At 60.6% G+C, this 15,400-nt stretch overlaps 1 protein-coding gene across 5 annotated transcripts in view; it reads right to left on the reverse strand.

The window, feature by feature from the left end:
• Positions 1-15,400, reverse strand: part of HTT (huntingtin) — a 123,361-nt gene that overhangs the window by 1,084 nt on the left and 106,877 nt on the right. For all 5 annotated transcript variants that reach the window (XM_074351387.1, XM_074351381.1, XM_074351373.1 and 2 more), the window contains 15 exons: positions 15,011-15,198; positions 13,725-13,851; positions 11,798-11,898; positions 10,934-11,088; positions 10,476-10,615; positions 9,125-9,207; positions 7,993-8,123; positions 7,741-7,870; positions 6,109-6,264; positions 3,862-4,052; positions 3,475-3,589; positions 3,110-3,323; positions 2,649-2,754; positions 794-956; positions 469-629 (listed from right to left, as the gene is read on the reverse strand). In XM_074351387.1, the coding sequence (XP_074207488.1) occupies positions 469-629; positions 794-956; positions 2,649-2,754; positions 3,110-3,323; positions 3,475-3,589; positions 3,862-4,052; positions 6,109-6,264; positions 7,741-7,870; positions 7,993-8,123; positions 9,125-9,207; positions 10,476-10,615; positions 10,934-11,088; positions 11,798-11,898; positions 13,725-13,851; positions 15,011-15,198 (2,161 nt within the window). The remainder of the gene's footprint in view (positions 1-468; positions 630-793; positions 957-2,648; positions 2,755-3,109; positions 3,324-3,474; positions 3,590-3,861; positions 4,053-6,108; positions 6,265-7,740; positions 7,871-7,992; positions 8,124-9,124; positions 9,208-10,475; positions 10,616-10,933; positions 11,089-11,797; positions 11,899-13,724; positions 13,852-15,010; positions 15,199-15,400) is intronic.

Raw genomic sequence — 15,400 nt, forward strand, 5'->3', positions numbered from 1 at the left:
TGGAGCGCGGGGCCATGCTGCCCCAAGCCCGTGGTCAGCGCCAGCACCCTGTCTGCTCGGAGGCTCTGTGGTCTGCCTGTCGCGGGGAGGCTGACAGGAGAGCCTCCCTTTTTGGCGGCCAACACTTTTGGGGTGGGAATCAGATCCTCACTGAAGCTGTCACCCAAGAGGGTGACAAAAGGCACGTGACAAAAGATAATGAGAAGCAGCAGGCGTGACGTACCCGGCTGCAGGGGCCCCGCGGGTGGACGGGAGGAGCCCCCCCGCAGTCCGGGCTGGTGTGGGGAGCGCACGTTTTGCTCCCTTGGGGTTTAGGGCAAATGCCATGTGGACACCGGGGCCTTCTGCAGAGGCTAGGCTTCCCACCCCTTAACACCTACGTCAACCTACACACTGCCTGAAGGCTGTTGGGGTGGCGGCAGCGGGAGGGCCGGGCAGCGCCTGGCCCCGGGACCCAGGGAAGGATACATTGCTGAAACCCACGGGCTGGTGGAAGCACTGACGAAGAAGCAGGAGAGGCTCCACACGGCCATGGCGACCGGGGTCCTCTGCGTGAAGTTGGAGAGGGACAGCATGACCCAGTCCCGGACCATGGACGACTGCCCCGTGCTGTGCAGCGTCTGGAACACCTGGGAGGGAGAAGAGCCCGGGTGGGGCGGGGGTGGCCACGCTCAACACCGGCTCTGGGTGAAGAGTGGCTGCCAGCTTCCAAGGGGAGGAACCTGCTAGTCCCCGGGGCCGACGTGTTCAGAGGGTACAAGGCACCCGTCCGGGAAGGGTGGCTGGCCCTCACCTGGTGCACCACAGTGGCCATGAACTGTGGGTATGGCTGCTGGTTGGATAGGAACTCTCCAATGACCTTGTTCATGACGTCCTGGGGTGGGAAGAAGTCGTCGAGAAACTGGGGGAGGATCCGTGCCACCACCCTGGCTTCACAGGGGAACCCCTTCCTGATCCTGCAACGAAGGGAGCACGGGTCAGAGCCCACCCTGCCTGGGAAAGGCCTGTGTCTGACCTACCGCTTCACAGGCTTCCAGCAGCAGGGCCACAGCAGGTCTCCTCCGACACTGACGGGGGGGGGGGGGGCAAGACGGCACTGCCTCCTCCACTGACCCCCACTCCAGTGACACGAGGATGGAAGCAGGGCTAGGGCTCGGGCTTCCCACCCAAAAAGGGATCCTGTAGTAACCGGCAGAACTGGTCTGGGCAGTGATGTCACAGGACCCGCCCCTGTTAGGGTTTGTTCTCCCCCATCCATGAACTCCCAGAACTTCTCGGTGTCTCGTTCTGACGCCACGGCACTGTGTTAGGAGCCTTCCTCTTACCGACCTGGCCCTGGGTGCCCTCCTGCCCACATCCCTCAACACCCCCTAGGGTTCACCCCTCGAGCAGTGTCCTTCTAGGTTGGGGGGGAGCCATCATGCTACTCAAGCCACCGTCCCATTAGCACAAGCAGTTGGCCCTCTGTATCTGCGGGTTCCACGTCGGAATCTCCATCGGTGGCTGGCTGACTCCGTGAATGCGGACCCGCGGACTCAGAGGGTGGATGGCGCTGCACCGCTTTATATAAGGGCCTGCGCGCTGGCGGATTGTGGCATTTGTGGGGGGCCCAGGACCAACCCCCGTGGATTCTGAGAAACGACTGTGCAGAAGAGTTACGTATGACTGCAAAGCACTGGAAGTGACCCAGAAACTGGCCCACGCCTCCTTCGGGTGTGCTGGGATCCACCTGCCTGCAGAGACCAGCTGTTGACAGCGTGGGCGAGGCTGCTGCTCTGGACAACACCCACGACTGAAAGTTAGCTTCTGTCAACCCAGAGTCTGCCCCTGAGTATCTGGAGAGTGGTCAGGCCAAACGCTGCCAGCAAGCGCTGGAGTGTAGGCTCCACATGGGCAGGGGCTTGAGCGCACACGCCCCTTCTACAGTCCCACATGGAAACAGACCCTGTGCTTAGCTTTCAGGACACCTGGCCTGGCTGGAGCACCACGGACTACGTTCTGTTGCGTGCACTCTTGTGAACTCTGCTGACGGAGCTGGCCAGGGCTGACAGGGTGAGCGGAGCAGACCTGGCTTCCCCAGGGCCACAGACACACAGTGTCCCCTGGACCAAGAGGCCTGGGGCAACACTCAGGCCCCTGGTCGAGGTCTAGCCTGATAAGGCACCCAGCCTGCCGTGCAGGACTGTGAGCTGGGCCAGTCCAGACACAAGGGCACACGTGTGGGGGGCAGGCCATCATCATAAGCTCTCAAATATGATTTTGTTTATTGTTTAAGTTTGTCCACCGAAGACACCTCCTGAGCCATTTTAACGTGGCCAAAAGGCTGTGTGTGCCACCCCCCCGCAGCCCTGCTGGTCACATGAGTGAGCCTGGGGCTCCTCTGTACAAAAGCAGCAGGGTCTGGCAGATAGGTGTTACTGACCGGGCCCCACGCCCAGTTCTCCAGGTGTCCGTGCGCCCCTCCCGACACCGCACAGCCGGCACTGCCCTCGTCTTTAGCAGACGGACGCGTGCCTGGGCTGGCCCTGGAGCCCAGGACTCTGAAGCCCCGGGGGCGGGGTCTGGGGCTGTGCGTCCCACAGAGCCCCAAGGGTGGCCCGAGCACACTCAGGGCGCAAGCAGGACGTGGACAGCGGCTCCGTTCTCACCTATCGAAGAGGACAGACACGCGCTCCATGGCCACAATCACAGACTCGCTGTCAGGGGCAGCAGCGCCGGGCCCTGAGCTTCTGCCTGGACTGGCCTTCTCCTTTCCTGAATGAAATAAAGCCGCTGAGTTCTGCAGACTGTAAAACGGACAGGCTCTGTACACAGGGCCTGGAACTCACACGAGAGTTCATGAACCCCCGGGGATGGTCTGAAACCAGGTGACGGGAGCCCCCAGCAGCCCAGGCCCAGCCCAGCCCAGCCGCACAGGGTGCAGCGGCCAGTCTGCAGACCCGCTCCCAGGCGCAGTTCTGACACCCGGACAGCTCTGTGACCTCGACCTGGCCACCCCTGCTCTAGGCTCCAGCGTCCCCTGTGAGAACGGGGGGACCGTGTTCTGCATCCCACGTGGTCTGGAGGGCGGGGGCACTGACCCGCCAGGCACAAGCGGGCCGCTGCTCACCGGTGTACATGCAGGTGAGCATCAGGCCCAGGGCCGCCATGGCCCGGTGCGGGCTGTGAGCGTTCACCCTGTCCACGCTCAGCTTGACCAGGGACTCTGCGTCCAGCCGGGAGAGCTGCTCGGAGAGCAGGAGGCGCTCCAGGCCCCTCAGGACGCAGTGGTAGATGATGGACGGAGTGGACTCCTCGCTTCCGGACAGCATCACCCCACACATCTGAGCAGAAGGAAAGGCTTCCGAGTCAAAGAGCCACTTCAGGCCTCCTGTCTCTCGTGTGTCTTCCCCCAAACCACAGCCACCCCAGGGTCCCACCCCACAGGTCACAGGGCACTCCCCTCTCCAGAGACAGACACCCAGGTCCACTCACCTGGATTATGGACGCAGAGAACTCTGGCCCGACGTCCAGAGGGTAGTTCTCAATCAGGTAGAAGGCAGTGGCGCACATCACCAGCACGTGCTGCTGGCTGTGGGTGTTTACGCAGCTAAAAACAAGACAGCAGCCAGGTTCAGCCACAGACGGCAGGCCGCTCCCGTCTGATGGCACGCGGCGTCCTCCCGTCTCAGCGCCTTGGCTACCTGCCCGCCTGGGTTCCTGCCAACTCCTGCCTGCGCTCTGGCCCCAGTCTGACGTCCGCTTTGAAACGAGTAACATTGTTCTTCTCACTGCCCGTGCTAAGAGCCCCCACATCTGGTCAGACCCCAGAAAAAGCCCGGGAGGAACACAAGAGCAGGAGGCCGGGCAGCCCCAACTCACTGGGCGATGCCCTTGAGGCTGGAGAGGAGATAGTCGCTGACGACGGGGATAAGCTGCTTGGCGGTGTCATCCAGGAGGTCGCACTCCAGCACGTAGAGGACGCCGTGCAGGGCTCCCACCCTGCTGGGCAGGTGACTGCTCCTCAGTGCGCTCTCCAGCAGCCGGCCGACTGGCTCTGCCACAGCCTTGTCCTAGGGCAAAGGCACACAGCAGAGGCTAGCCCCACAGTGCGGCGGGAGCCACGAAGGGGAACTTCACTCCACAGTGTGCAGAACGCAGTCCTCACAGTGGGGCTGCCCGCCATCCTCCACGAGGCCCGGGTGCGGGGCTGGCGCTGGGCTGGCGCTCCGGGGCTTGGATGTCGGGAGGGCTCCTGGCACCCTCACCGATGGGGCGGCCCCCTGGGCTCACCCACTGAGCAGACACCCGCTCCCCTGGGGCTGGGGTTTGGTGTGTGCCCAGCAGGGGGGCCCGCAGGACCCGCCCTCGATAAGAGCCCTGGTGCTGAGTCTCTAAGGACCCTCCCTGGGGACAGCACTCCACATGTGCTGTCACAGTGTGTCACCGGGGGACTGAGCGTGGCTGGTGTGACTCCATGGGTCAGGGTTCTGAAAGCGGTGCCTGTTTCCTCTCTGGACCTCGCCCAGCCGGCCTCTCCCTTCCCTGATTTTGCTGTGCAACCTCTCCCTGTGGTAAATCACGGCCCAGAGTGAGTGTATGTGAGCCCCGTGTGTCCCTCTGACAAAGACCCAGGCATGGCCCTGGGGAACCCCAACCACAGTTTATACTAACGTGGACCAAGACGTCGTCTCATTCAGCATCCAGGACAGAGTGAAGGAGACACCTGAGCCCCCGCACCTGATCCTCCCCAGGGAAGATGACTGCGTCCAGCGCAGAGGTGAGGCAGACACGGCGGTTTCACAGACCGCCGCCCCACCTAGGGACTCGCCTCGACTGCTGGCTGAGGGCCTCGCCTCACTCTGCAAAACCACAGAGGCCGTTCGGCCCGCACCCTCCCTAGACAGGGTCCTGCAGTCCCTGCGGGAGGACAGTGCCAGGCTCCTCCTCCCGCCCACACCAAGCCAAGGCCTCCAGTCACCACCAGGACCCTCGGGAGGGTGCTGCTCCCACAACCCTGGGGCAATGTCTCTAGACAAGCTTTGGAATGCTGATGCTGCACCAGGCGGCACAGGCCGAGGCCTTAGGCCGCATCCTGAGGGAGACCACACCACCACTGCAGCCCAGCGTCACCCGGCCTAAGCCTCTTTTTAAAAAACAATGATTCCTCATTGGATTTCCTGACAACACAACACTTGCCTGTGGGGATCCAGGCCTGAGCACAAAGGCACAATTACCAGCAGCTGAAACTCCCGCAAAGACGAAAGGCCCCTTCAAGTCCAGCTGCTGTCACGTCCCTCTCCACACCCAGAGAGCACACATTTTGAAGAGCTGTGCTCATGGAGGAGCGCCAACGGACTCACTGTCCCTGTTCCCTGGATGGTGGCACCAGCGCTGAAGGCCAACCAGGAAGGATGACACCTGCCTGGGCCTTGGCTCAGAGGGAGAAATTCTAGAGGGGAGCAGTCGGGAAGGAGGTGAGGGTCAGGGCCCCCATAGAGACAGCAGCTCAGGCCCCACGTCTGTCCAGTCCCGGCTGGTCAGGAGCAAGTACCTAATGCCCGGCCTTGGCCTCCTCAGGCAGATGGGGTCACATTTTTAATACACTTTAAGAAATAGCAGAGCCCACGGTAAGTACTTCATGTGGCTACATGACATCCATTCAGCAACATGTGTGCTGACCGGAGCACAGACACGGGCAGGTCCTGACCAACCAGGGCACAAGGAAGGAGGGCTCAGAAGAAGGCCTGCCTGGCCCCGCGCTCAGAACAGACCCGCGTCCAGCTCTAGGGGTGGGAGGGCAGGGTCCCGGGAGGAGGCTCTGTCACCTGGGCAGCACAGGGTCTGCAGCACTTGAAGACGGGAAAAGGGCGCTGCGGGTTGTGGGTGACGGTGCAGGAGTTGTCAGCCAGGACCCCTCGGCCACGTGGAGCCCATGCGGGGACGGCACTGTGACAACCTGAGGACCTGGTGGTACAACTGTGACAACCTGAGCCCCACACAGGCTCACCCACATGACACTCCAGGCAACGTGGGCAAAGGCTCAGGGTGTGACCAGGTCCCCTGACTTCTGTCGTCCACCATGCAAGTTAGGCCAGCCAGCCGAGGCCCCGAGCACCCACCACTTACCATCCCAAGGACGGCGGCAGCCTTACAGGTGGCGGGCACGAGGTACTGAAGGAGAATCTCGTCTTCAGAAGGGTGCACCCTCCGCAGCTCTGAGAGCGTCAGATACATCATCTCAAACTGGTTGCGCTCCGTGAACAAGTCTGAGACCACGAGAAGCTGGAGACAGGACATTTGGACAGGAAGGAGCGAGTTACACCATCTGGAAGTACGGGACACGGTCCAAGACATGTGCCTAACACGCAAGAGGCAATAAAACAGGAGCCCTGCGCAGGAGCCCTGACCAGGAAGGAAACTGACAGGACTGGGAAACCTACAGGGCAGTCACGTGCCAGGAAGTGAACGTGGCCCTGGAGGTCGTCTTAGAAACGCCCGAGCGCACGCGTGAACTCACACACACCCAGGCACACCCACACACCCAGACACACCCACACACACCTGAGGCCCCCGAGCGCACGCGTGAACTCACACACCCAGACACACCCACACCCAGACACACACACACCCACACACACCTGAGGCCACTGGCGTTGGAAGTGCCTGGCAGCCAGGGGACGGGCTCTCGAAGGCCCCAAAAGAGGGGAGTGGGTGACTTTCAGAAATAAGTGCTCAGGCAATGGTTCTTTTGTCACCCCAAAATGCTCTGTTTTGCACATTACACCAAAACATGAACATCAGCTGGGTGTGAAGGCCCCTGATCTGACGCGCGTGGGGGGCTGGGGCAGCCCCTCCGCCAGGCCACAGGAGTCAGCAAAGCGGCTGAAGGAGGTCCTAGGTGGGTGGACGCCTGAAAGCCTCTGGGTCACAAGGTCAAAACCATTTCCCAGAGACACTAAGACCTGCTGGCTCGTCTCTCCTGCGCCCTCCCAGCCGCACGCTGGCGTTCCCTAGGCGTCACCTGATACAGACTGAATGCAGAGCAGATGGGAGCAGCCAGCTGACTTCTGATGAGCCAGACGTGAAAGAGACTTGCAAAAATGTACAACAAGGCTCTTCTCATTACTTAAATTTGTTTTAAATAGTAATTGTTACTACTTTTATTTTTAAATGAATAACTCCTTGTTTTCAATTTAAGATCTTTAGCAGTGCTTGCCGCTTGTTGACTTTTTTGAATCAATTTGTAACTTACATTGCAAATTAAAATTACAGTTCTTAAAAAAATCTCAACTTAACCAGATCTGAAACAACTTAAAAACCTTTAAAGGAATATTGAGAAAAACAGACTTTTTAAAAAAAAACTTCGTCATTACCAAAAAGAGACATCTTTAGGCAGAAAACAAAACCCTGTGCTGCACAGAGAGCGAGGATGGTCGGTCACCGGGCACTCTCCTTTTGGCCGAGCCGAGTGACCCAGAGAGGCCAGCGCTGGGTAAGGAGCTGTTTTAAAACACCTCCCAATTCTGCAAGCACTGGTGGGTGTCACCCCAGGAACCAGCGCTCTCTGGGGTCCCCACTAATCTCAAGGGTGGAAAGGACTCGCCAGGCCGACTGCTGGAGAACCACCGCTCCACATCAACGCTCCTCCGGGGCTGGCGGTCGGGGGGCCGCTGCTCACCGGCCCGCGGGGAGACAGTGTGGACAAGGACCTGGGCCGTCAGCTCCAACGGCACCTCCACCAGGCGCGGGGTCACTCACAGATCGGACCACTTCGCTCATCAGGACGGCGGGGGTCCTCCTGGCTGAGCCCGATGGCAGGATCCAACGACTGTACAGCTCAAGCAAAAACTGAGAACAGGAGTGGATGTCAACTCCAGCCCGGTGTTTCCTGCCACACAAATTTCCCCGTACGAAGGGGAGGTTCATTTTACAAGGCACCCCAAACAGGTCAATGACCAATAAGAAATTTCAAATTGCTTTAAGACTAAAGGTCTAAAGGCGGATGGAAACCTGGAGTTGACTGGAGATGTGGGTGGTGACGTCGGAGCCGGGGTGTCGGCCTCCTCCTCCTCCTCCTCGTCCCACTCCTCCTCCCTCAGTGGCGTGATGCTGTTCCCCAGCCACACAGAGTGGATGGACACCTTTGGGGACACAAGACACTGGGCTCAGCGCTCAGGGCCAGGCAGCGGGTTCCTTGAGGCTGGGCCACTGAGCTGCAGGTACGGCCCGAGGCCCGAGGCGAGTGGGCCCCCACCACCTAGCAGGGCTCATCCAGACCCAGGGGTTCTGGGCAGATGGGGGAGCAGGGCTGGAGAGCTCCGCCTTGGGGACTAAAGACCCAGAATGAGGGGCAGTCAGCCACACAGGTGCGGCTGAGGAGTCTCTAAGAAAGGACACTTCCACTCCTGAGGGACATCAGAATAAGGAGTTGGCAAAAACTGAAACCGAACGTGGGATTTCTTTTCAAAACTGGCCCTCTCGCTGGTAGTCATTTATGGTAACCCCATTTTTCTGAATTGTTTGCTCCCTACAGATGCCAAAGGGTGATGCGCTTATCCCGAGAGGGCAGGGTAGGGAGTCGCTTGGGCCCCTGGGGGAGAACCTAAGGGGGGCAGCACGGTGTGGGAACAGAGCCCTGCTTGCTAAGGGGACCAGCACGGTGCTGAGAGGAAGCCCGTGTTAACAGCAGCACCCAGCCTCAGCCCAGTGCCACACTGAACCCTCCCCGCCTGACTGTCCCCACTTTTCTGGAGGAACTGGATGCAGTGTACAGTGACCTTCCCAGTAAACATCAACCTGGCGACCTGGCACCAGGAGCCACCACCCCCGCCACACCGGCTGTGCCACCGCGCCTCCCACCAGGCCGGCCACTGGGATGTCCCCTCCGACGGGTCCACGTCCTCCCACGTCCTCCCACGTCCCCCTTTCTCCCCACAGACCGACGCTCACTCGCTGCTCCACTTACGCTTATCATTACAGACGGAAAGCACCTTAGAGCCTCCTGGGACTGAAGAATGTTAAGTAAAACAAATTAAAGCAAACCTTCCTCCTATTTATAAATGCATTCAAGCTTCCTCCAGACGGAAACCGGCCCAACGAGCCGAGGGCAGGCAGCAGAGGAAAAGGGGGCGGCGAGGCTGACCTGGCCAAGCAAGTAGCCCGTGCTACCCAGCTCCCGCTCGGGGTTGATCTGCAGCAGGAGCTTGTCGTGGCTGACGAGGGCACCTGTGGGGAGACAGTGCAGTCAGTGCCACCCCCGGCCACCAGGACTGCGTCCCGCCCTGCCTGGTCCGACCCCAGGAGCTCAGGGCTTCCTCTGTTGCTCCATGACCATTAGGTGGGAAGGACCAGTGGAGCAGCGGTGACTCAACTGTCATTTCTTCTTCACGACAAACCAGCTTCAGACCCTAAACGGGAACCGGCTGTGGGCTGAGCTACAAAAGCCTAAGAGTGAGTAGCTGTGGATGAAGCAGCCACCCAGCTGGCGAGCCCCTGGGGCCAGAGGGCGAGTCTGTGGTCAGCACCTCCCGGAACTGGCCTCGGTGACCGGACTGTCCAGTCGAGCCCACCAGGAGCAAGGTGTAGGCTGACCATCTTCCCACGAACCCCTCACTGTCTTTCACACCCTCCATGCCCCCAAGTGACCCCTCACTTCCTTCTGCCAGGCACCATTTTGCCCTCCAACCTCGCCAGCACCAAGATGCCCTCTTCCAAGAGGCCTGCCCCTCCCCCCAAAGGCACGGGCTCTCCCCAGCGTTCCTCGTCCCGTGCCCCCTCTGCACCTGCCCTCCTGCCTCTGCGCTGGCCAGTGACGCCACCTGTCATCTCTTCCATCAGCCATAAGCTCCTCGAGGGCCCACACCATCCAGGGTCGCGGCCCTCAGTTTAATTAGATGCCCGTCAAAGCCTGGGGCGCACACACCGCCTTTCCACAGAGTAGCTCTTCCAGGCAGAGCTTTCAAGACGCTTAAGCCTGCAGGATCTAACAACTCCTAATAAAACCTCAGGAATCACAAAACTCCAGGCTAAAATACTGTTTGTTCAATAATAAAAAATGTACATTGAAAAAAAAAACCCCACAAAATTCCCTTCTTTTAGCCCAGGCGACAAGGTCCAGTGCCCACCACAGGGCGGACCCAGGGAGAGCGAGGCCCCGAGCGGCCACCCGAGATGGCAGCATGCTCTCGCCACACCAAGCTCCTCGCAAGAAGCTAGAGATCCCGCCTGTCCACAGGAACTCTGTTGACATCCCTCTGCTGCCAGCCTCTCAGCCTCTAGGACTCTGCTCCCCACAACCGGCCTGACCGTGGGAGAGGGCGCTCCACTCATGTCCACACTGTTTCCTCCAGGCTGTTCAAGTCTCCCCGGGCCTGAGTACGATGTGGACTTAGGAACCAGGGCCGCACACTGAGTGCCACAGCCTCCAAATAAAGCCAGGACCGGTCGCTGCGCACGGCTGGTGTTGAGAGCATGGGCCCCGCCCGCACACGCACCTGTGGTGGCTGGGGACAGAGACGGCACGGGGTCCCAGGCCTGGTACGGGTGGTGGGTGGCGATGTTCTCTCTCTTGGACACCATCGCTTGGATCTCCTGCTCCACAACTCCTCTGACAATGCTCAGCTTCCTCCCAAACCTGCAGTTCAGAGTGAAGGCTGCAGAGCACCAGGCCTCGCTGCCGCGCCTCGAGGACACAGGCACCGGCGAGACCAGGGCCGCGCCCTCTGCGGCGCTCCACCAGCCCCTGACCCCAGCTCTGCTGGAGTCTGCCCTGCACACTGGACGCCACCAGGCCTCGCTCACCAGGCCACTTTCGGATCTGCGCCCCGAAAGTAGCTAGGCAGCACGTGCAGGGGCCTTGTTTTTAAGCTTGGCAGCAGAGGAAAGGGCGCCCTGGCGCCCCTCTGCCCCCACCACGGCGGGGCCCTGGAGACACGCAGCAACGCGGGCGAACCTGGTGTCCAGGGCTTTCAGGGGCTTGTTCCGGGGCTGCTGTTCCAAGCAGCTCACGGCTGGGTTGCCGGCCACGGGCACAGTCATCGCGCTCAGCACCAGGGAGGTGATGGCCTGCACGGCCAGGACGTGGATCTGGGTCCTCTCCGTGTCTTCCTGGAAGGGAGCCCACACGTCACCTGGTTGTGACGCCAACGACCACCGCTGCCCACCTGCAGGCAGATGCTGCAGGCCATGGCTGTCAGGCCACCTGGCCTTGCACGCAGGAGCCCCGTGTGCCACGGAGGGACATGCCTTCCCGGCCATGGTCCTATTCTGTCTGCGTTAAGTTCATCAGAGCTGTGACTGGAAGTGAATCTCATGGGCAAACGCCTGCTTTTCAAAGCAAGGTCTCCTATGGCACAGACCTCCAAATATGAACTACTTTTAAAGAAAAAGTCCTTGACATCCTCACTGATTTTAGGGGCTTTGCATTTGACAACCTGTTAGCTTCTACACCTGTGAAAGACAATCTCGGGGACTTCTGACATGCCTCCTCTCTGCAAAGCAGCGAAGGCAAACGAGCCCAGGCACGTGCGCGCAGCCTTCACAGCGCACCTCGCATCTGGATGAGATGTTGAAACCGCTGCGCCCCAACACTGGGAAGCAGAATGTGATCTGCTTGGTGGTAAATGTGCTCCAGCCGCAGGCGCCTGAGGGCCCCCGGGCCGGGGTGCTCGCTCCTGCTTCAACAGCAGCGCAGACGCGGGCTGGCCGCCCTCAGACAGAAGCCTGCGCTGGCTGCCCCCTGCCCTGCGGCTGGCGACGCGCATGCTGCTGTGACTAAGCGTGCCCGGCAGCGGCACAGGCACGCCCGCAGCCTCACCTCCGGCGGGCTCTCCTCCTGCTCCATCACAAGGGGCTGAGTCACCAGCACACCAAGGAGGGTGGCCCATGTTTCCTCAAACTGGGTGCGGCTGGTCCACCCTAGGAATGCAGACGTCCATTAGGCAGAGTCCCCTGGCTCACACTGCTGGACACGTCATGGCAGCAGGGCCGCCAGCTTTCGTGCACAGCAGCTCCCTCAATCCTCACGACAGCGCTGGGATGCGGCCACAATGCCAGCCTCGCCCAGGTGGCCTGGTGGAGAGGTGCCTTCTCAATCCCCACTGTGTGGACTCGGAGGAGTAAAGGGGCGTCTCGCACTGGGTGCAGACTCAGGGCACACACCACTGCACAGCACGCTGGGTGGTGGAGTGTGTGTCACGGAAGCTCTGCGTGCAAGGCAAGCAAGTTAAAGCAAGGGCTCCTCTGATGCCGTCTGGAAGGGCAGCAGGTGGGAAAGGCCTGTCACTGGCGGGACGGCGAGGGGGCTTTGGGGAAGGCGCCCGACAGGCATCCTCGGCGCCAGCACGAGCTGAGCTCAAGTGCTGTTCCACACACGGTGCTGAGGGCTGCGCTAACGTTTCCACTCATCACCGTGGGGGTGGGGGTGCCACGCCACCTGCATTCGGGTAACAAGTGACAAGAATGGGGGTGCTGACAGGGAAACCAAAGTGTCAGACTTCAGGGTGTTCTTGGTAACCTGGGTGTAGACTGACTCAGACACAGACTCAGCTACAGAGACAGACAGGACAGCAGGGCACAGATGCAGACAGACCAACGTGACGGTCTACACAGAACAAAAGAGGACAAGGAACAAGGACGACGGCAAAGGCGACACCAGGAAAAGACCGCAGGGCCGTCCGGGGCCTGCAGGTATGGCTGACGGCTCCAGCGTGGGGACGCCGAGGGCGGACAAGAGAGCTGGAGTCAAGCTGGGGTGGGGAACCAGGAGGCTGCCTGGGGACACTCTCGGGAGAAGGAAGAAGGAAAGCCTCGAGAGGGAGACGCAACAGACTGCTGCTCAGACATTCTGAACAGGGAGGAATCGTCTGCTTGACTTAAGGGAAAAGCAGGGGCACAAGGTGTCTGCTGCCTGAACCTTCCAGGATCAAAGCAAGCACAGACCCGCAGGAGCCGGAAGAGGGGGGCCGGCCGGACGTGGAGTCAGCGCGCCCACGCTGCGCTCAGGGACAACCGGGCTGAGAAACGTCCGACAGGGCGGAGCCACAGGGGATCCACCGATGGCAACCCCCACATGCGCCGGGCCATACCTCCAGCCATAAGGTGGGGACAAACCTTTACACCCAGCTGCGGAAAGCAGAGAAGCATCCTGATGGGAAACCAGTGATGCTACCGCTTCCTGAGGCGCTGTGTTAGATGCATCTTTTAATTTCTAAATCTGCAGCAGTTCCATGAAACTGGCACAGTCCCCACTTCCCAGATGACAAAGCCGGGGGTGTCTCCCAGAGGCTAAGAAGACCTGCCCTGCCACGCAGAGCCCAGCGCGGTCTCCCTAGAGCCCACCTCCCCCGGCCCACGCTGGCTCCCGCCCCCCCGGCTGCTGGTCCTGCCCACGAGAGAAGGGGTGTCGGTGGTCACATAAGGAGGCGCTCAGAGAAAAGCACCGCCACCTTCTGGCACAGGTGCACGACGCACAGGCTGAGCCGCCTTAGTGTTAGCAATCCCTAGGGTGCCTGTCCTGACTTCAAGCGAGCCTGACACGGGAAAATCTGGGATTAAACTCTCACCCACACCCACACGCAGACTTGGGTCAGATTTCTCACCGTGACGGTATTGTATACATTGCAAGATACATTCATACTGGATGACATCCTGCCCTAAATCTTTTATAGAATACAAGGAGGCCAGGGCCCGCCGCTGCGTGTCATGATGCGTGACCCCCAACCCCAAGGAGAAGCGCGGGCTACCCAGCGTATTGACGCGGAAGATGAACTCTTTGAAGACTTCCTTTTCCTGGAGGAACTCCACGGGGATCTCGGGGAACACTGTGCCAAAATCCCCTCCTGGTGTGGGTGACCATCCAAGCTTCCACACCTAAGAGGATGAAAAAGAAACAGTAGACAGAGTCAAGTCAGGAAGACTGGATTGTGAGGAAGACAAGAAAACACTCTTGAAGCACAGCCTCCCTCCCGAGGCCACCGCCTCTTGGACGCAGACACTCCCAAAAGCCAGTAGGTGTGCCTCCCACACCTGCCGCCAGCACCACGCGTGCTGGGTTCTCAGCTGCCTCCAACCGTTAGAGGCTGGCAGGTGTCAGGACAAGCTCCACTGTGTGCAGAGACGTTGCTGGGGGCAGCACAGGACGAGCCAGGCCGCCCACAGCTGTCACACTGAGTCAGCGTTGCCCAGGCTCCCACGAGCACAGGAACGGAAGGCCAGCCGGAGGCAGCAGGAGGCGCTGGGCTCCACACTCGCCCATAGCTCCCTGCTCCCGGGTCATCACGCCGCTGGGCTTTTCCTCAGAATGAGCCCCTGAGTGGGAACTTTCACCTCCCACAGCAAAGCCCCCTTCACATCGCCTCCCCGGCATGCCTGCAGAACCTTCCACACGCACAGGGGCTGCGCCCTTTCCAGGCAGTGACAAGGGCCTTCCTCCCGGCCCTGCTGGCCTGCCCCCGCTGGCTCCAGCCCCGCACAGGGCAGCCCACCGCCCTGTCTCCCCCATTCAGCAGCTGCCCCGGGACAGGCCAGCCCAGCTCCCTCTCGGCCCTCGCCCTGCCCACCCAGGCTCTGTGACCTGAAGCCAGGTTTATTAACGACACCCACCTGAACCTCACCCTGAAGACTTTCAAAGAGCAGTCAAGCTGCAAAAGCGGCTAAAACCCACGAGCACTCCCAAAGGTGACTACTTACAGGGGACCCTCGCCCGAGGGGTGGAATTTCTGCTCCCCCATGAAACATATTAGTCAAACGGCCTTAGAATCACAGCCGGCGCCCTCGGAGGTGAAGTCTTATCTCATGATGGAACGCCTCACCTCGTTTTAGAAAACTGAGTATTTCTACTAACTGCCAAGACACTTCACGCCCGAGGGAACCAGGCAGGTGTCAAGGCTGCACGTGGCAAATGCTCTGGCCGCCACAAACGGGCACCTGAGCAGACAAGACCTGGCTTCAGCCTCCAGCACCCCCGAGCCCATGGCTTCCTATGAGCCCCCCAGATCTCGCGCTTCTGTGAAGGGGGGCCCAGACTTACCAGGGGCGGGACGCGCGTGTAGCTGTTCACCAGGGGCAGGCGGGCCAGGCTGACGACGATGTTCCGGAGCACCGGCGTGAGGAACGCCGGGGTGCTGCGGCTCCTTTCATGACCCAAGGCCAACACCGATGGCAGGGACTCCACCATCTCAGCCACCATCACACAGGCGGCAGTAACACACTGAGGAGCTGAAAACACACACGTGGTTAAGACAGGAACACACCCCAGGACTGCCGCCTCCCCTCCCAGTCTCCCCAGCCTCCCACCACCACCTCACCAGGGACGTGGAGGCCCCGAGGATTCCAGCTGCTGGCTGACGGCCGGCACACCCTCCCGCCTTCATCCCGTCCAAAAAAGCAGTCCTCCCAAGTCTGCCAGGACTCCTGCCGT

Source organism: Camelus bactrianus, chromosome 2 (genome assembly GCF_048773025.1).
Source record: "Camelus bactrianus isolate YW-2024 breed Bactrian camel chromosome 2, ASM4877302v1, whole genome shotgun sequence".
NCBI lineage: Eukaryota > Metazoa > Chordata > Mammalia > Artiodactyla > Camelidae > Camelus > Camelus bactrianus.